The sequence below is a fragment of the Ranitomeya variabilis genome, chromosome 2, assembly GCF_051348905.1.
Source record: "Ranitomeya variabilis isolate aRanVar5 chromosome 2, aRanVar5.hap1, whole genome shotgun sequence".
In the NCBI taxonomy this organism is placed as follows: domain Eukaryota; kingdom Metazoa; phylum Chordata; class Amphibia; order Anura; family Dendrobatidae; genus Ranitomeya; species Ranitomeya variabilis.
In genome coordinates, this window is record NC_135233.1 from 1,113,823,471 (window position 1) to 1,113,842,548 (window position 19,078).

The 19,078-nt window shown below is 45.6% G+C and overlaps 1 protein-coding gene across 1 annotated transcript in view; it reads left to right on the forward strand.

Annotated features, from left to right (window-relative positions):
* Positions 1-19,078, forward strand: part of LOC143808890 (uncharacterized) — a 65,905-nt gene that overhangs the window by 24,726 nt on the left and 22,101 nt on the right. Inside the window, exon 3 of the mRNA XM_077292067.1 lies at positions 16,351-16,524. Within this exon, the coding sequence (XP_077148182.1) occupies positions 16,351-16,524 (174 nt within the window). The remainder of the gene's footprint in view (positions 1-16,350; positions 16,525-19,078) is intronic.

The following is a 19,078-nucleotide window of genomic DNA, read 5'->3' on the forward strand; positions in this document are numbered from 1 at the left end:
CCTGACAACTTGTACAACTGACGTTTAGCAAAGCTCTTCTTTCTTCCCCCGTGTGCAAGCAGAAGGAAATCCACGCAAAATAGCACAAAAAAATCAGGTATGGCTGGCTCGCCAAAATGTTAAATATACTTATTTTGTATATTTATTTATTCAGGACTCTTTACCAGATGCGATACTCTAAACAAAATGTACTTGATATTTCTTATAAAAAAAAAACTAGTAGTTCATTGGAGTGTCCACCAAAAAGAATCATTGCAGCAAAACATAGCATAGATGAAATAGTTACAAAGAGATTGACCATTTATCCATCAAAGTTTGTTCCCCATCTTTCCTGGGATCCTGAATGGTAAATGGTGTCTGTCTCTGTTAAGAGCATGGTTGAAGAAAGAAACACGTGTTACTCACATATCAGCTGTCCATCTGATGTCTGTGTGAAGTGTGAGCGAAGATAGCGAAGAGGCCAGAGAGCCCCCCCCTTCCTATGGGTCATGTGTTATATACGTCCCACAGAGCACATGTTCTCTCTATATGATGTTATTACTATGAGGTAAATATACAGAAATAGTCTGTCAGCATGTGCTCAGTACAAAATTGAGTGTAATAAGAATAAATCAATAATTAATATTTAGCTGGAATGCACGCCGACCTTATTCCCCTGTGTCCCGCTCTGATGTCACCGGAAGTGCGATGGCCTTCTCCACCACGCGACTTCTGGAAGTATCGGTGGCTTACCGGTTTGGTGTCGGAGCCGAGAGCCTCCCTGCGGGAGGAAGCGGCTCTACCCAGGAGCCTCGTCCGCTCGCTGGTCTCTGCGGCTGAGGGACTTCCGCCCCGGGAAGTATCATCCCTGGGCTACTTGGCATGGGGAACGATTGGACAAGCCCCACGATCCCGCTAGGCCCATCCTCTGGTGAGTAGAACTTCCTCTTGTGCGTCCCTCCATGCAGGGACAGGAAAAACACTGAGGGAATTGGGGTGGGGAGGGGCCTTTTAACCTCTTGTTCTTCCTGCCACTGTAAGGAGGAGGAGGATGACCTCCATGGTGCTGTAAGGAGGGACGTCCTGGAAAAAGAGGTTGACGCTCAGGGGGACGCTCCTGCTGCCTGTCCGTTAGGTAAACTGTTTGTGCCTGTGAATCTCCGTCTGAGAGTTCTTAGTGAACATCATGATTCGGTCTTGGCCGGACATCCCGGTATTAAAGCCACCACTGGTCTTCTTATTCAGTGTTTTTGGTGATCAGGGGTACATCAGAAGGTCTGGGAGTACAGTGGGGAAAAAAATATTTAAGTCAGCCACCAATTGTGCAAGTTCTCCCACTTAAAAAGATGAGAGAGGCCTGTAATTGACATCATAGGTAGATCACAACTATGAGAGTCAAAATTGAGAAAACAATTCTAGAAAATCACCTTTTCTGATTTGGCAAGATTTTGTTTGCAAATTATGGTGGAAAATAAGTATTTGGTCATTAACAAAAGTTCATATCAATATTTTGTTATATATCCTTTGTTGGCAATGACAAAGGTCAGACGTTTTCTGTAAGTCTTCACTAGGTTGGCACACCCTGTTGGTGGTATGTTGGCTCATTCGTCCATGCTGATCTTCTCTAGAGCAGTAATGTTTTGGGCCTGTCGCTGGGCAACACGGACTTTCAACTCCCTCCAAAGGTTTTCTATGGGGTTGAGAACTGGAGACTGGCTAGGCCACTGCACGACCTTCATATGCTTCTTACGAAGCCACTCCTTCATTGCCCTGGCAGTGTGCTTGGGATCATTATCATGCTTCCACGTTTCATCTTCAGTGCCCTTGCTGATGGAAGGTTTGCATTCAAAATCTCACGATATATGGTCCCATTCATTCTTTCATGTACACGGATCAGTCGACCTGGTCCCTTTGCAGAGAAGCAGCCCCAAAGCATGATGTTGCCACCCCCATGCTTCACAGTAGGTATGGTGTTCTTTGGATGCAACTCGGCATTCTGTCTCCTCCAAACACGACAAGTTTTGTTTCTACCAAACAATTCTTTGATTTCATCAGACCATATGACATTCTCACAATACTCTTCTGGATAATCCAAATGCTCTCTAGCAAACTTCAGATGGGCCCGGACATGTACTGGCTTAAGCAGGGGAAGACGTATGGCACTGCAGGATCTGAGTCCCTGGCGGCGTAGTGTTACTGATGGTAGCCTTTGTTATGGTGGTCCCAGCTCTATGCAGATCATTCACTGCGTCCCCCCGTGTGGTTCTGGTATTTTTGCTCACCTTTCTTGTGATCATTTTGACCCAACAGGATTAGATCTTGCGTGGAGTTGCAGATAAAGGGAGATTATTACTGGTCTTGTATGTCTTCCATTTTCTTACTATTGCTCCCACAGTTGATTTCATCACACGAAGCTGCTTGCCTATTGCAGATTCAGTCTTCCCAGACTGGTGCAAAGCAACAATTTTGTTTCTGGTGTCCTTCGACAGCTCTTTAGTCTTCTTGAGGTTGTGGACAGGTGTCTTTTTATACTGATAACAAGTTCTAACAGGTGACATTACTACAGGTAATGAGTGGAGGACAGAGGAGCCTCTTAAAGAAGAAGTTACAGGTCTGAGAGCCAGAAATCTTGCATGTTTTTAGGTGACCAAATACTTATTTTCCACCATAATTTGCAAAATAAATCTTGACAAATCAGACAAGGTGATTTTCTGGATTTGTTTTCTCAATTTTGACTCTCATAGTTGTGATCTACCTATGATGTCAATTACAGGCCTCTCTCATCTTTTTAAGTGGGAGAACTTGCACAATTGGTGGCTGACTAAATACTTCCCCCCCCCCCCCCCCCACTGTATGTAGCTGCCTGCAGTGTCTGTGTGCGTTCTAAAACCTTTCATACTCGATCGACTGGGTCTCTCCAGCCAGTGGCGATTCCCAGTAGACCATGAACTCATTTATCGGTCGACTTTATCACTGATCTTGCTGTGTCGACAGGTAATACTGTAATTTTGATGGTGGACAGATTCAGTAAATTGTCACATTTTATTGGGCTACACACATTACCTAACGCCAAGACCTTGGCACAATTTTTCATCAGAGATTGGGGTGCAATTTATTTCCAAATTTTGGAGGGTGTTTGGCAATCGTTTGGGGATCCATCTGTCGTTCTCTTCTGCATTTTACCCACAGCTTAATAGCCAAACTTAACGGGTTAACCAGAATCTTAAAACTTATCTTGGGTCTTTTGTGTCTGAGAATCAAGAGGATTAGGTTACCTATTTACTGCTGAATTCACAGTAAATAATCATTGTTGAGTCTACTGGTAAGTTCCCGTTGTTTTGGGACATACGAGTTTCATCCTCAGTTCAGCTCATTTAATAGGAATCGTTCTTCTGGAATACCCGAGGAGGAACGGTTTTCATAATTATGTCTGTGGTAAGGGGTTATTGATAATTATGGTTGATTGGAGACATTTGGTGGGTCTGGACCTGTGTGTTGGTATGGTTGTCCTCAAGGAACATTATGTTGAAGGTTCCCTCTTGTAAACTGGGTCCCAGGTTAATTGCTCCTTATAAGATTGTGGCAGTTGTCAATCCCGTAGCATTCTGCCTTGCTTTGCCGCCCACCTTTAGGAACCATAATGTGTTTCGTTGATCTCTGCTCAAAAAATACTTTGCACCCTCTGTACCATCACCGCTACCACCATCTCCTGTCATTGTGGATTGAAATTTAAAATTTCAGATGGCAAAGATCATTGATTCTCGCTTAGTTTGTCAGTCACTTCAGTATCTGGTACACTGGAAGGGATATGGTCTTGAAGATAGGATGTGGGTACCAGCATCTGACGTTCATGCGGCCAGGCTGATCTGGTGTTTTCATGAGGCACTCTCCAATAAACCCGGATCTGAGGTTCCGGAGGTCCGTTGTACAAGGGGGGTACTGTCATGGGTTTACCATGACCGAAAGTAACCAGAAGACTGCAGCATCTAAATTATTCTACTCCTGCACTGATTAGAAGTACTGCACCTTCGTATTAAATGGTGTACATTTCTTTGGGCAGTGCAGGTGTTAATCTGCTCTGTTGAGAGCTCCTGGAGCTAAGGCTCTCAGCTGTGCACTGTTATTTATTTATTATTATTATTTATATAGCACCATTAATTTTATGGTGCTGTACATGTGAAAAGGGGTTACATACAGGGTTATAGATATCACCCTGTTAGCCACTCCCATCTCCTATATACAGTCATATGAAAAAGTTTGGGCACCCCTATTAATCTTAAGCTTAATGTTTTATAAAAATTGGTTTTTTTGCAACAGCTATTTCAGTTTCATATAACTAATGACTGTTGGACACAGTAATGTTTCTGCCTTGAAATGAGGTTTGAAATGAGGTTTATTGTACTAACAGAAAATGTGCAATCTGCATTCAACCTAAATTTGACAGGTGCATAAGTATGGGCACCCTTATCGTTTTCTTGTTTAAAATACTCCTACCTACTTTTTACTGACATACTAAAGCACTTTTTTTGGTTTTGTAACCTCATTGAGCTTTGAACTTCATAGCCAGGTGTATGCAATCATGAGAAAAGCTACTTAAAGCGGCCACTTGCAAGTTGTTCTCCTGTTTGAATCTCCTCGAAGAGTGGCATCATGGGCTCCTCAAAACAACTCAAATGATCTGAAAACAAAGATTATTCAACATAGTTGTTCAGGGGAAGGATACAAAAAGCTTTCTCAGAGATTTAACCTGTCAATTTCCACTGTGAGGAACATAGTAAGGAAATGGAAGAACACAGGTACAGTTCTTGTTAAGGCCAGAAGTGGCAGGCCAAGAAAAACATCAGAAAGGCAGAGAAGAAGAATGGTGAGATCAGTCAAGGACAATCCTCAGACCACCTCCAGAGAGCTGCAGCATCAACTTGCTGCAGATGGTGTCACTGTGCATCGGTCAACTATACAACGCACTCTGTTTTTTTGCCGCCATGCATAACACCTTTTTGTATTACCAAACAACTCAATCTTGGTTTCATCAGTCCACAGGACCTTCTTCCAAAAAGAAATTGGCTTCTCCAAATGTGCTTTTGCATACCTCAGCCGACTCTTTGTGGCGTGCTTTCAGAAACGGCTTCTTTCGCATCACTCTCCCATACAGCTTCTCCTTGTGCAAAGTGCGTTGTATAGTTGACCGATGCACAGTGACACCATCTGCAGCAAGTTGATGCTGCAGCTCTCTGGAGATGGTCTGAGGATTGTCCTTGACTGATCTCACCATTCTTCTTCTCTGCCTTTCTGATGTTTTTCTTGGCCTGCCACTTCTGGCCTTAACAAGAACTGTACCTGTGTTCTTCCATTTCCTTACTATGTTCCTCACAGTGGAAATTGACAGGTTAAATCTCTGAGACAGCTTTTTGTATCCTTCCCCTGAACAACTATGTTGAATAATCTTTGTTTTCAGATCATTTGACAGTTGTTTTGAGGAGCCCATGATGCCACTCTTCAGAGGAGATTCAAACAGGAGAACAACTTGCAAGTGGCCACTTTAAGTAGCTTTTCTCATGATTGCATACACCTAGCTATGAAGTTCAAAGCTCAATGAGGTTACAAAACCCAAAAAAAGTGCTTTAGTAAGTCAGTAAAAAGTAGGTAGGCGTATTTAAAACAAGAAAATGATAAGGGTGCCCATACTTATGCACCTGTCAAATTTTGTTTGAATGCAGATTGCACATTTTCTGTTAGTACAATAAACATCATTTCAAGGCAGAAACATTACTGTGTATAACAGTTATTAGATATATGAAACTGAAATAGCTGTTGCAAAAAAAAAAACAATTTTTATAAAACATTAAGCTTAAGATTAATAGGGGTGCCCAAACTTTTTCATATGACTGTAATCTGGGCTCTGGCTAGGTCTCATTGTCATAGCTAGCTTATGCTGCATGGCTGGAAATGGGTGGCGGTGGTTATCTGAGTAGGTGGTTGGTGGATTTATCTGTGACTGTTGCTAGGTTTTGAGTGTGTGATAATTCCCTTTCCTTTCCTACTTTTGGTTTAACCCCATCTTCCACTCCCCGGTGCATCCCTCTTTTATATGTGAGTATATATTTGTAGGTTGGGTATTTTTTTTTTTTTTTTTGTTAATCCTGTTAATATTATCTTGATAGTCTGGTGTATTACAGTACACTATTACTCCCCTCTTCCATGGGTGGGGGAAGAGTACAGACTGAGGGTGGATTCAGGAACTAAGGCAAGGTATGTGGCCCCGACATCTTCACCATTAGATGTAACCCGGGGAACAGGGTGAGCTAGAGCGCTCCTAGCATTAGGGACCGGGAAGGAGCCCATGGTTCTGGGACACCAGACAAGAGTCATTGCTAAACAGTGTGAACTTTATAGACCGCAAAATGAGACCTATAAAGAAATGTGCCCCCACATGCAGACACATTACAGAAGTTCCCCCCCAGCTACAGTGGCACATGGTGGCAGAGCCTATAGAGAATGTGTCTCTACCTACCGTGACACATGGAGGAGGAGGAGGAGCCTATAAAGAAACCTGCCCCCATCCTACAGTGGCACATGGAGGAGGAGACTATAGAAATTAGTGCCACCACATTTAGTGACATGGTGGTGGAGGCTTTAGAATAAAGTGTCCTCGCCTACAGTGACACATAGAAGAGGAACATATACAAAAAAAGTACCCCTACGTACAAAGACACATGGAGGATGAGCCTATTGATAAGTCATCCACCTGTCGAGGCATATGGAGGAGCATACAGAGAAAAGTGCTGCTACCTATAGTGACACATGGAAGAGGAGCCTATAGAGAAACATGTCCCCCACCTACAGTGTCCCCAGGAGGAGCCTATAGTGAATTAATACCCCTTACCTACAGAGGACAATGCCCCCTTGGGGGTCTGCTATTGCTATTGGGAAAAGGAACTTCAGATATTTAAGAGCTGGGGAGTACACTATGCCAAATAAACGGGGTGATCAGTCCCAAAAATACACACTGCTGTCCGACAGTCGATAGGCCTCACGCTTTCTGAAAGGTTATGGATTGTTAGAGCAGAGAAGGACAAAACTTATTAAAGGTTTAAGCTTTATTATAAAATGCACAGAGAATATAAGAAAAGGTATAAAAAGAGAAAAGGAGAGATACAAATAATTCTCCTTTTTATTTCTGTGTATGTAGCAATTGGACTAAAATTAAACTTTTAATAGGTAATAAATATAAAAGATGTTAATTAGACAGACCGAAGTGATGCCTTCACCAAGTGATATAACAAATACAAGGGAAAATAAAAAAGAGGAACTTCCGTTCACTCTTATAGACACAAAAGGTACGTAGGGAAAAAATATATACACATGTGCTGGTCCGTTACAATAGTAGATCCAGCAACACACATTGGTTCCTTCTCATACAGTAGTGCATCAAGGTAGCAATGCAAGCTAGTCGAACAGGCACGGGTACATGTCTGAATTAATAATGTGCACAATGTCTGCCAGCAAAACAGTGTATACCCCATTGACTGCTTACATGTCAAAAAGTGCCCCAAGACCAAGGGTACATAGTATGTCCGTATACTTTTCAACTGACTACGTATCAGAACCACAAATATATAATGCAGCAAATAGGCCTGAGAAAACCACAGTCCTGACTAGACTTATTCCTTACTTACACACATATTATGGAGAATTAAGCGCCTCTTTCATATGATCGGGCTTCCACGTGTATCAAGACTATGTATTGCTCCAGTCTAATAAGACGTGTGATCTATCATACAAATCAAGCTATATCGCCTGGGTCACAGGTAGCATGGTATGGTCTCACCCATTTGTTGTGATGTGAGATGAATTTTACGGCCTTTCAGATATACAGATAGCGTCTCCCGACGCGTTTCGTCCTATCCAGGACTCATCAGGGGAATGACAGGGAACCTGCGGGGCTGCACACGTCTTATTAGACTGGAGCAATACATAGTCTTGATACACGTGGAAGCCCGATTATATGAAAGAGGCGCTTAATTCTCCATAATATGTGTATAAGTAAGGAATAAGTCTAGTCAGGACTGTGGTTTTCTCAGGCCTATTTGCGGCATTATATATTTGTGGTTCTGATACGTAGTCAGTTGAAAAGTATACGGACATACTATGTACCCTTGGTCTTGGGGCACTTTTTGACATGTAAGCAGTCAATTGGGTATACATTGTTTTGCTGGCAGACATTGTGCACATTATTAATTCAGACATGTACCCGTGCCTGTTCGACTAGCTTGCATTGCTACCTTGATGCACTACTGTATGAGAAGGAACCAATGTGTGTTGCTGGATCTACTATTGTAACGGACCAGCACATGTGTGTATATTTTTTCCCTACGTACCTTTTGTGTCTATAAGAGTGAACGGAAGTTCCTCTTTTTTATTTTCCCTTGTATTTGTTATATCACTTGGTGAAGGCATCGCTTCAGTCTGTCTAATTAATATCTTTTATATTTATTACCTATTAAAAGTTAAATTTTAGTCCAATTGCTACATACATTTAATTTTCATTTGGAATACATCCTGCTGCATCTCCTTTTTATTTCTCCATCGTCTCATTGGGGGACACAGGACTGTGGGTGTATGCTACTGCCGCCAGGAGGCTGACACTAAGTAGACACAAAAAAAAGTTAGCTCCTCCTCCGTAGTATACACCTTGACACTGGCCCTGACAGCTCCAGTTTATGCTTAGTGTCCGTAGGAGGCACATCTCTGGGTTTCCCTATATATATATATATATCTCTATCTTCTATCAACATGAGACCGGGGCGACAGATCCTTTTGAAGGGGTCCGATCTCCCCAAACCAACAACGGGAGAGCATGTGGAGTGTCGCCTCCAAGTATCCTCTCCCGCAACGTGGGACCTCGTTTGCCGGACTAAAACCTGACCACCCTGAGGTATCGGAACCCTAGGTTGTACAGGCATACATATTCTGTCCGTGCAGCCTCCACTTCATCACCAATGCACTGTCTGCAGTGTTTAAAGGAGGCAGACGGTCCCTCTCCTCACCTTTTGAAGGGTGTATGGAGTTAGGGTGTCTGCACCGTCTATTTCATATATGTATATTTTCATATGTGTACATATATGCGCCTCTCTGACCTTATGCTTTGTCAAGAGGCTGGGGAGGGGGCTCCTGTTTCATCATTCGTTCTGCCGGGCCCGGCACGGTGCTTTGTTTCCGGATTCTCATGAGCTGTTACAGAGTGGGCGGAAGTCCCGCGTCTATCGACAACTTCCGGTTTCAGTCCCGGTCCTTGCATCATGGGTCCTGTAGTTCCCAGCGAGGACACGGGCGGAAGTCCCGCCCCCATCGGCCGCGCGCGCACCTAGCTTTCCTGGGAGAGTCCAGGGAATGGAAAAAATCAAGTCCCCTGCTTCGGCCTAGTCGCGGACCGTGCATCGGTAACTCCTCCCCCTTTTTCTTTTCTTCGGATCCGCCCTGTAATCTATATAAGGAGGTTTTTGTGCGCAGAAACATGGTTAAGTGTCGGGTCAAGACATACGGGGACACAGGACTGGGGTAAGTGCTACTTCCCTCAGCTTGACAAGGGCATTACTTTGGATCTAGTAGCTCATGAAAGGTACGGATCTTAGCAGCAGCAGCAGAGTCATCATGTCTAGAAAGACTAAGACTCATACAGTTCGGTATACCTCATGTAGTACCTGTCGGTCTGATTTTTCGCATGGGCAGAGTAACTGTTTCTTTGAGGCTTGTGACTCCGAACGCGCTCAGGAGCCCCCCCTGCGACCCTGTCCGGTACATCTGTACCTGAGACTGCGGTATCGCCCCCTGAGTGGGTCATATCCTTAAGGCAATCTATGGCATCACTAACAAAGGCGGTTGAGTCCCTTCAAGCCCCTGTCGGGGTCAGAGACATTCATCTGCCTGTTTTGGAAAGATCCTCCGGTTCTCAAGATCCTCTGGCCTGCAGGGGCCGCGCTCCCACTAGGCAGATGCAGGCGAAACGAACCCACACAGCGTCTCCCGGTCCGTCGGGTGCATCAGCATCTTTGAGTTCCGTCTCTCGTTCTCCCTCACCGGTGGAGATGAGTGAATACGGTTCGGACTATGGCTCAGAAGGGTCTCTTGATTTAGAAGCTCCTGATTATCAGGAATCAGTTGACAGTCTCATTCAGGCCGTTAACCAGACTTTGGGAGTAGAGGACGTAGCCACCTTGACTTCGGGTCATAAGGTGTCTTTTAAGAAATTCAAGCAACCGCATAAGGTGTTTTCTACTCATCCTGAGTTTGAGGATTTAGTCCAACGCCACATGGAGCGTTTTTTAGGCCAGAAGGCTCTAGGTGCAAGGTATCCTTCGCACCAGAGCTTTGTAAAAAGTGGGCAGAATCCCCTTCAGTGGATCCCCCCGTGTTCCGATTGGCCTCTAACACGCTGCTGTCTCTGCCCGATGGGTCTGCTATTAAGGATCCGACTGATCGGCTCATAGAGAGCCTAGCTCGGTCTGTGTTTTGAGGCCTCTGGTTCAGCCCTCGCGCCGTCTTTTGCGGCGACATGGGTTGCCAAAGCCATGATAGCTTGGTCAGAGTCCGTAACTAAGGCTCTTCAGGATGGGGAGTTACCTATAGAAGTGACAGAGATGTCTAATCAGATATCTTTAGCCGGAAGCTACCTGATTAACGCAGCCCTGGATGTGGCAAATTGTGCTGCATTGGCAGCGGCAAATGCTATTGCTATCAGAAGGGCCCTATGGCTGAGAACTTGGCGGGCGGATTCTACCTCCAAAAAAGAAGTCCCTTACATCTCTTCCTTATCAGAGTGGCCGGCTGTTTGGCGCGAAGTTGGATCAGCTTATATCTGATACCACAGGAGGAAAGAACAATTTCCTTCCACAACAAAGGGTTAAACAACCATTTCGTCGCCAATTTCAAGCAAGGTTTAAATCCTTTCCTAACACCCGGTGGACTACTGCGCCAAGCTCAATCCCTCCAAGTCGGTCTAACCAAGACAGAGAACACCAGGTTTCATTATCACTCTCCCTCCAGGCCGGTTTTTTTCCGTCCAGTCCCAGTTCAAAATCCCGCTTACGAGCTTTATTCAAGGCAGTCGAATCTCTTCAGTTCAACGGGGTCATTGTTCCCGTTCCAAAGGAAGAAAGGTTTCAAGGGTTCTATTCCAATCTGTTTATAGTTCCCAAGAAGGATGGGGCTGTAAGGCCCATTCTGGACCTAAAGTGTTTAAACAAGTTTGTCAGCATTCGTCATTTCCGAATGGAGTCTCTCTGCTCTGTCATTGCGTCTATGGAAAAGGGAGAATTCTTAGCTTCCATAGACATTCAAGATGCCTATCTGCACGTCCCCATATTTCCTCCACATCAAAGATTTTTACGGTTTTCCATAGGCGAACTACACTTCCAATTCACGGCTTTGCCTTTCGGGCTCGCCACAGCTCCCAGGGTGTTCACAAAGGTGATGGCAGCAGTTGTGTCCATCCTGCACTCTCGGGGCATAGTTATCCTGCCATATTTAGATGACCTCTTGGTCAAGGGGTCAACTTTTCGGGCATGCAAAGAGAACGTCAGCATCACTCTGGACACCCTATCCCGCCTAGGGTGGCTGGTCAATATGAAGAAGTCATCTCTAGTACCTTCTCGAAAAATTTCTTTTTTAGGGATGGTTTTCGACACCGCTCGGGGTCTCACGGTCCTTCCCCAGGACAAGGTACTCTACCTCCGGCAGGAAGTGAAAATTCTTCGGCAGCCGAGTCCCCACACAATCCGGTTTTGCATGAAGGTTTTAGGAAGGATGGTGGCTACTATAGAAGCAGTACCATTCGCACAAATCCATCTCCGCCCACTCCCAACATGCCCTCTTGACAGCCTGGGACAGGAGTCCCTTTTCACTCAATCTCAGGTGTCATCTATCACCCCGGGTCAGACAATCCCTAACATGGTGGATAAAGAGTTCCTCTCTGCAGCAGGGGAATGCCTTTCCCCCAGACCATTGGCTGGTAGTCACTATAGACGCCAGTCTAATCAGTTGGGGAGCAGTGTTTCGCCAACACACAGCACAGGGACACTGGTCCCCAAGGGAATCATCTTTTCCGATCAATTTGTTGGAAATAAGGGCGATTTGGCTGGCACTGCAGAATTTTCACCACTTTCTGGCGGGTCGCCCCGTCAGGATCCAATCGGACAATGCCACGGCTGTGGCTTACATAAATCATCAGGGGGGCACCCGCAGCAGGTCAGCCATGCACGAGATAAAGCAAGTCCTCCGCTGGGCCGAAGACAACCAGTCGGTGATCTCGGCAGTTCACATCCCGGGCAAGGAGAACTGGGCGGCGGATTTTCTCAGCCGGCAGGGTCTTGCGTCCGGGGAGTGGTCTCTTCACCCCGATGTTTTTTGGCAAATATGCCAACGCTGGGGAACCCCGGACATGGATCTGATGGCATCCGGGTTGAATGCCAAGGTACGCAGGTTCGTCGCACGGTATCGAGATCCAAGAGCAATTGCCATAGATGCACTAGTCCTATCTTGGAACCAATTTCGTCTTCCATATCTGTTTCCTCCTCTGGCGCTGCTCCCGAAGGTAGTCAGGAAGATCAAGACAGAGAGGGAGTTCCAGCAATACTAGTCGCTCCAGATTGGCCTCGGCGGTCATGGTACGCAGACCTGGTGCAGCTGCTTGCCGGGGTTCCTTGGCAACTTCCAATGCAGTCAGATCTTCTGTCGCAGGGGCCGATATTCCACCAGAATTTAGAGGCCCTACGTTTGACGGCCTGGCCATTGAATCTTGGATTCTGACCCAGGCCGGTTTTTCTCAAAAGGTAGCTTCCACTATGATTAATGCTCGAAAGACCGTTTCGGCGTGCATTTACCATCACACCTGGAAAGTTTTTCTCTTATGGTGCAGGAAGCAGGGTCTTCCTCCTCTACGGGTCTCCATCCCTAATATTTTAGCTTTTCTCCAAGCTGGTCTGGACTCAGGTCTCGCACCAAGTACCCTTAGAAGGCAAATATCAGCCTTATCGGTTCTTTTCCAGCCCAGGATCGCTATCAATTCGCAAGTGAAGACTTTTTCAGGGAGTCTCTCACATGGTTCCCTCTTACAGAGCTCCACTAGAAGCTTGGGACCTTAACTTGGTCTTGAGTGCTCTAGAGGAAGCTCCATTCGAGCCTCTCCAAAATGTCTCTTTAACGTACCTTTCTTGGAAGGTTTTGTTCTTAGTAGCTATAACCTCCATTAGACGAGTGTCGGAATTGGCGGCCTTGTCCTGCCAGTCCCCGTTTTTACAATTTCATCAGGATAAGGTGGTGCTAAGACCAGCACCTTCTTTTTTGCCAAAGGTAGTGTCCTCATTCCACATCAATGAGGACATTGTCTTACCTTCTTTTTGTCCCGCGCCAACGCACCGTGTGGAAAAAGCTCTCCATACCGTGGATCTGGTGAGAGCTCTGAGAAGATACGTTTCTCGGACCGGTTCTTTTCGACAGACGGATGTACTATTCATTCTTCCTATGGGTCATAGGAAGGGACTCACAGCCTCTAAATCGACCTTAGCCAGATGGATACGAGCCACCATTCAGGAAGCCTACCGCATCAAGGGCGTAGCTATCCCAGCTGGGATCAGGGCACATTCCACTCGAACGGTAGGGGCTTCCTGGGCACTTCGGCACCAAGCATCAGCAGAACAGGTTTGCAAAGCGTCAACTTGGTCCAGTCTGCACACCTTTTCCAAACATTACAATATCCACACTCAGGCCTCTGCTGATGCAAGTTTGGGAAGGAGGATTCTTCAGGCTGCGGTATCACACCTATAGGCCGTAAGTGCCTAGGGGTTTATTCCAGTAAGTCCTTCCCACCCTGGGATCGCTTTGGGACATCCCACAGTCCTGTCCCCCCCCCCCCCCCAATGAGACGATGGAGAGAAAGCGATTTTTGTGTTACTCACCATAAAATCCTTTTCTCCAAGTCATTCATTGGGGGACACAGCTCCCGCCCTGTTCATTTTTTGGTTATCAATGGGGTTGTTCTGTCAGTAGAGTTATTCTAGACATGTTGACATTGCACTAATGCTGTTGTTTTCTCTATCTCCTACTGCTTGTGCACCAAACTGGAGCTGTAAGGGCCAGTGTCAAGGTGTATACTACGGAGGAGGAGCTAACTTATTTTGTGTCTACTTAGTGTCAGCCTCCTGGCGGCAGTAGCATACACCCACAGTCCTGTGTCCCCCAATGAACGACTCGGAGAAAAGGATTTTACGGTGAGTAACACAAAAATACCTGTTTTATAACTGTTTTGATTAACAGAAATACCTAAACTTTTCCATCTAAGGTTCTTCTGTTTCCTTGAGGATAGGAAAGGTTTATGGATCACACTCGGCTCAGGTGACCCCCACATGTGGACATCTTTCCATTGTTAAGCTATATTTTTATATGCCTGGTCCTGGGCTCAAGTTTCCGGGATGGCCTAGATTGTGACATTGACATTACTGGTTTGTAACTGGAGCGAGGGCTAATAAGGAGGCAAGTACATTGCATATTACCCAGCTTGTTTTCTTCATCCCACTTCCTAGCTAGATTCCTGGCTACAAAGGACCATCTGCCCAACCTTTTGAAGCTCCACTCTCCAGGCCGAGGTGTCAGGAATGACGTTGTTGAATCCCCTCTCGCTCTGGAGTTCCTGTTAGCCTCCGAACCAGTAATAAGAATTCACAGATGTTATGGTGCTGTTGTGCAGACTTATGCTAATGTTCCTAATATTATAATTTCCCTTAAACCTTTCTACTGACTTCTGATTTGGTCTTTGGTTTTTTCCCTGTGGCTTTCTCGCACCTCTGTGAAGATCCCTGTGCCAAATCCCTCAACAGACCACTATCTGCACCAAGGACACGAGGCATTCATTGCTATATGGGGATAAAAATTAGTGATGAGCGAATATACTCGTTACTCGAGATATACTGAGCACGCTCGGGTGACCTCCGAGTATTTTTTAGTGCTCGGAGATTGTTTTCTTCACCTCAGCTGAATGATTTACATCTGTTAGCTAGCTTGATTACATGTGGGGATTCCCTAGCAACCAGGCAACCCCCACATGTACTTATGCTGGCTAACAGATGTAAATCATTCAGCTGCGGCAATGAAAACTAAATCTCCGAGCACTAAAAAATACTCTGAGGACACCCGAGCGTGCTCGGGAAATATCGAGTAACGAGTATAATCGCTCATCACTAATAAAAATCTGAAAATCTAAATATTCCCTGTGGCCTGCCAAGCAGTGACTAGTGCCAAGACGGCCATGGCGGCCTCACTAAGAATTGCTGAATTCCATGTACAGTTGTAACACTGGCTGCATATTAGACCTTACTTCAGGCTTCTGTATATGTCGGACCTAGTGGATATTGTTCGGCTCCGGATGCCATCGCAGCTCTTTGGCACCTAATGATGATGGTTGTATTTTGCCTCTTGCCTCTCTAACCATCTGGGAAAGCTGGCATCTCTGGACCTAAACTGTAAGGATCTGACTGACCTCACTAGTTTCTGTAGTCACTTATGTGTTTTTTTTTTTTAAATATTTCCATTCTTTTTTATTTTTAATAAAACCTTTTGATATTTTGGGATAACTGCTTCATGCCCCTAAATTCAGTGTAAGGAAAATAAACCCCTCCAGTGATCAGTTCCCTGAATCCATCCCCTCTCCGAAGTGCTCAGCCAGCAGAATCCAACTCCACCACAAGTAAAAAAGTAATGTCTGCTCCTAACTCCTTCATGTAATTCATGCAGACAAGGATAATGTGTTCCTCCCATACAGTCCTGATATAAATATCATATAGTCCTGACCTTCTGGGCCCTCAAGAAGATCTGTACATCTAATGTTCAGCCGTGTACGTTGATCTTACAAATCGGACGAGACGAACCTGGAGAAGATGTTTTGACAAACGACACCTTTTATTAGTATAGGTAACAGGATGCCTTTCAGAGGGTTTCCCGTTATTCTCTGAGAAGTTACCAGGTTCTGTTCCCGTTCCACCTCGGCTTCTATATCCAAGTTGGATTCCATAGAAGAGTCTCCTGTATCACTGTCTGCCTGTATCTTTCTATCTTCACCCCTCACGGCTGTATCCAGCACACTGCTGACAGAGCGGCCCAGACAGCACCACCACCAAACCACTGATAGCAACTTTGTGTTGACTCTCGATCTCCAACTACCAGGGTCCTCGGACCTCCCAAACAGCAAGGAGTAATCCAGGTAGTCAGTGCCACATGAGCTCTCCTGCTGAGATGGATGGGCAGCTGCTGAGACCACACATAAAATGTCATGTTCTTATGTTTCCTTATGTGTAATATTCATCAACATCTCTCCATATACAGGATTACACCATAGAGAAGGCATCAGGTGACTGTGTGACTCCCATCATCCATCTCCATGTATCCGGAAGAGGGAGCAGGAGTGAGAGCCCCATCACAGAAGCCCCACACTCCCCGATGCCTGAGAAGAAGATCCTAGATCTCACCAACGAGATCACAGAGCTGCTGACCAGAGAGGTAACTGCTGGGAAATGCTACAGTAATACACTGGAGGATTCTGGGTGATGAGAGGAGACTGCTGGGTGATTATACAGTATACACTGGAGGATTCTGGGTGATGAGAGGAGACTGCAGGGAGATTATACAGTATACACTGGAGGATTCTGGGTGATGGGAGGAGACTGCTGGGAGATTGTACAGTATACACTGGAGGATTCTGGGTGATGGGAGAGACTGCTGGGAGATTATACAGTATACACTGGAGGATTCTGGGTGATGGGAGAGACTGCTGGGAGATTATACAGTATACACTGGAGGATTCTGGGTGATGAGAGGAGACTGCTGGGAGATTATACAGTATGCACTGGAGGATTCTGGGTGAGGAGAGGAGACTTCTGGGTGATTATACAGTGTACACTGGAGGATTCTGGGTGATGGGAGGAGACTGCTGGGAGATTATACAGTGGACACTGGAGGATTCTGGGTGATGAGAGGAGACTGCTGGGATATTATACAGTATACACTGGAGGATTCTGGGTGATGAGAGGAGACTGCTGGGAGATTATACAGTATACACTGGAGGATTCTGGGTGGTGAGAGGAGACTGCTGGGATATTATACAGTATACACTGGAGGATTCTGGGTGATGAGAGGAGACTGCTGGGAGATTATACAGTATACACTGGAGGATTCTGGGTGGTGAGAGGAGACTGCTGGGATATTATACAGTATACACTGGAGGATTCTGGGTGATGAGAGGAGACTGCTGGGAGATTATACAGTATACACTGGAGGATTCTGGGTGGTGAGAGGAGACTGCTGGGATATTATACAGTATACACTGGAGGATTCTGGGTGATGAGAGGAGACTGCTGGGAGATTATACAGTAGAGGATTCTGGGTGATGATATTATACAGTTAGGTCCAGAATTATTTGGACGGTGACACGAGTTTTGGCATTTTAACTTTTTACATATTGGAGATCCAGTTATATGGTGCGTGTGGGATCTCAGTGCTGATTCTCAGCTTTAACCCTTTCTGACATCAGACATAATGATCCGTCCCGGTGTTCTGGGCCTTACTGACCCGGGACGGATTATTACGTCTACGTGATCGTGTGTGCACAGAGGCTGCGGGCGACCACCACCAGGTGACAGCTGATTCTGACAGCGGACACCCAGCACTAATTCCCAGGATCAGTCACGCACCGCTCCCGGCACTTTAGCCCCCTAAATGCTGCGATGTTGTCATAATGGCATCCTGGTCACCAGAGGTAGGAAAGTCGCTAACTCATGGACAGAGCACGATCAGCAGCTTTCTCTCAGCACAGAGCTGACAGTTTGCACAGCACAGGTATGCTGCTGCGTCACCATGATGTACAAGCGATCAGCCTGCAAAAAATGATTGTCCCATAGGGGGACAAAGTAAAAAAAAAAAAAAAGTAGACTTTAAAAAAAAAAAGAATAATAATAATTGTAAAAATATAAAAAAAATAAAAAATCAGGAGATAATGTATCCATAAATAAATATTTGCATAAAAACAAATTAACAAAAAAGTGCACATATTTGGTATCGCTGCGACCAAGCCTAAAACTGTCCCACTAGTTAACCCCTTTAGTGAACGTAGAAACCATAGAAAAAAAAAAATAAACATCATACCACCAAACAAAAAGTGGAATAAAACACAGTGAAAAAGAAGGTTGTAAATATAGATGGTACCGCTGAAAACGTCATCTTGTCCCTCAAAAATGAAGTCGCCATACAGCTCCATCAGCAGATAACTAAAGTTATACCTCACAGAATAAAGTGATGCAAAAATAATTCTTTTCTATAAAATACTGTATATACTCGAGTATAAGCAGAGTTTTTCGTCACATTTTCTTGTGCTGGAGAAGCCCCTCTCTTCTAATACTCGAGTCAGGGTCCCAGAAGACGGAGGGGGAGCTGCAGCGGAGGAGCAGCGAGTCGCAGGAGCCGGCTGCTGCAGCTAAAGCCTGCACTGGTGGTGATATTCATTCTTTGGCACCAGAACAAGACGCTGCGAGGGAGCGCAGGGAAGGTAAGTAGGATGGTTTATTTATTCTTTTATGTTTTTGTGATGGGGGCCATGTATACCAGGATGGGGATTAGGAGCCATGCAGACCAGGATAGGGATGAGGAGCCATGCAGACCAGGATAGGGATGAGGAGCCATGCAGACCAGGATAGGGATGAGGAGCCATGCAGACCAGGATAGGGATGAGGAGCCATGCAGACCAGGATAGGGATGAGGAGCCATGCAGACCAGGATAGGGATGAGGAGCCATGCAGACCAGGATAGGGATGAGGAGCCATGCTGACCAGGATAGGGATGAGGAGCCATGCATACAAGGATTGGGGTGAGGATGCCATACATACCAGGATAGGGATGAGGAACCATCTATACCAGGATGGGGGATGAGGAGGCCATACATACCAGGATAGGGATGAGGAACCATCTATACCAGGATGGGGATGAGGAGGCCATACATACCAGGATAGGAATGAGGAGCCATACACACCAGGATATCAATGAGGAGCCATACATTCCAGGA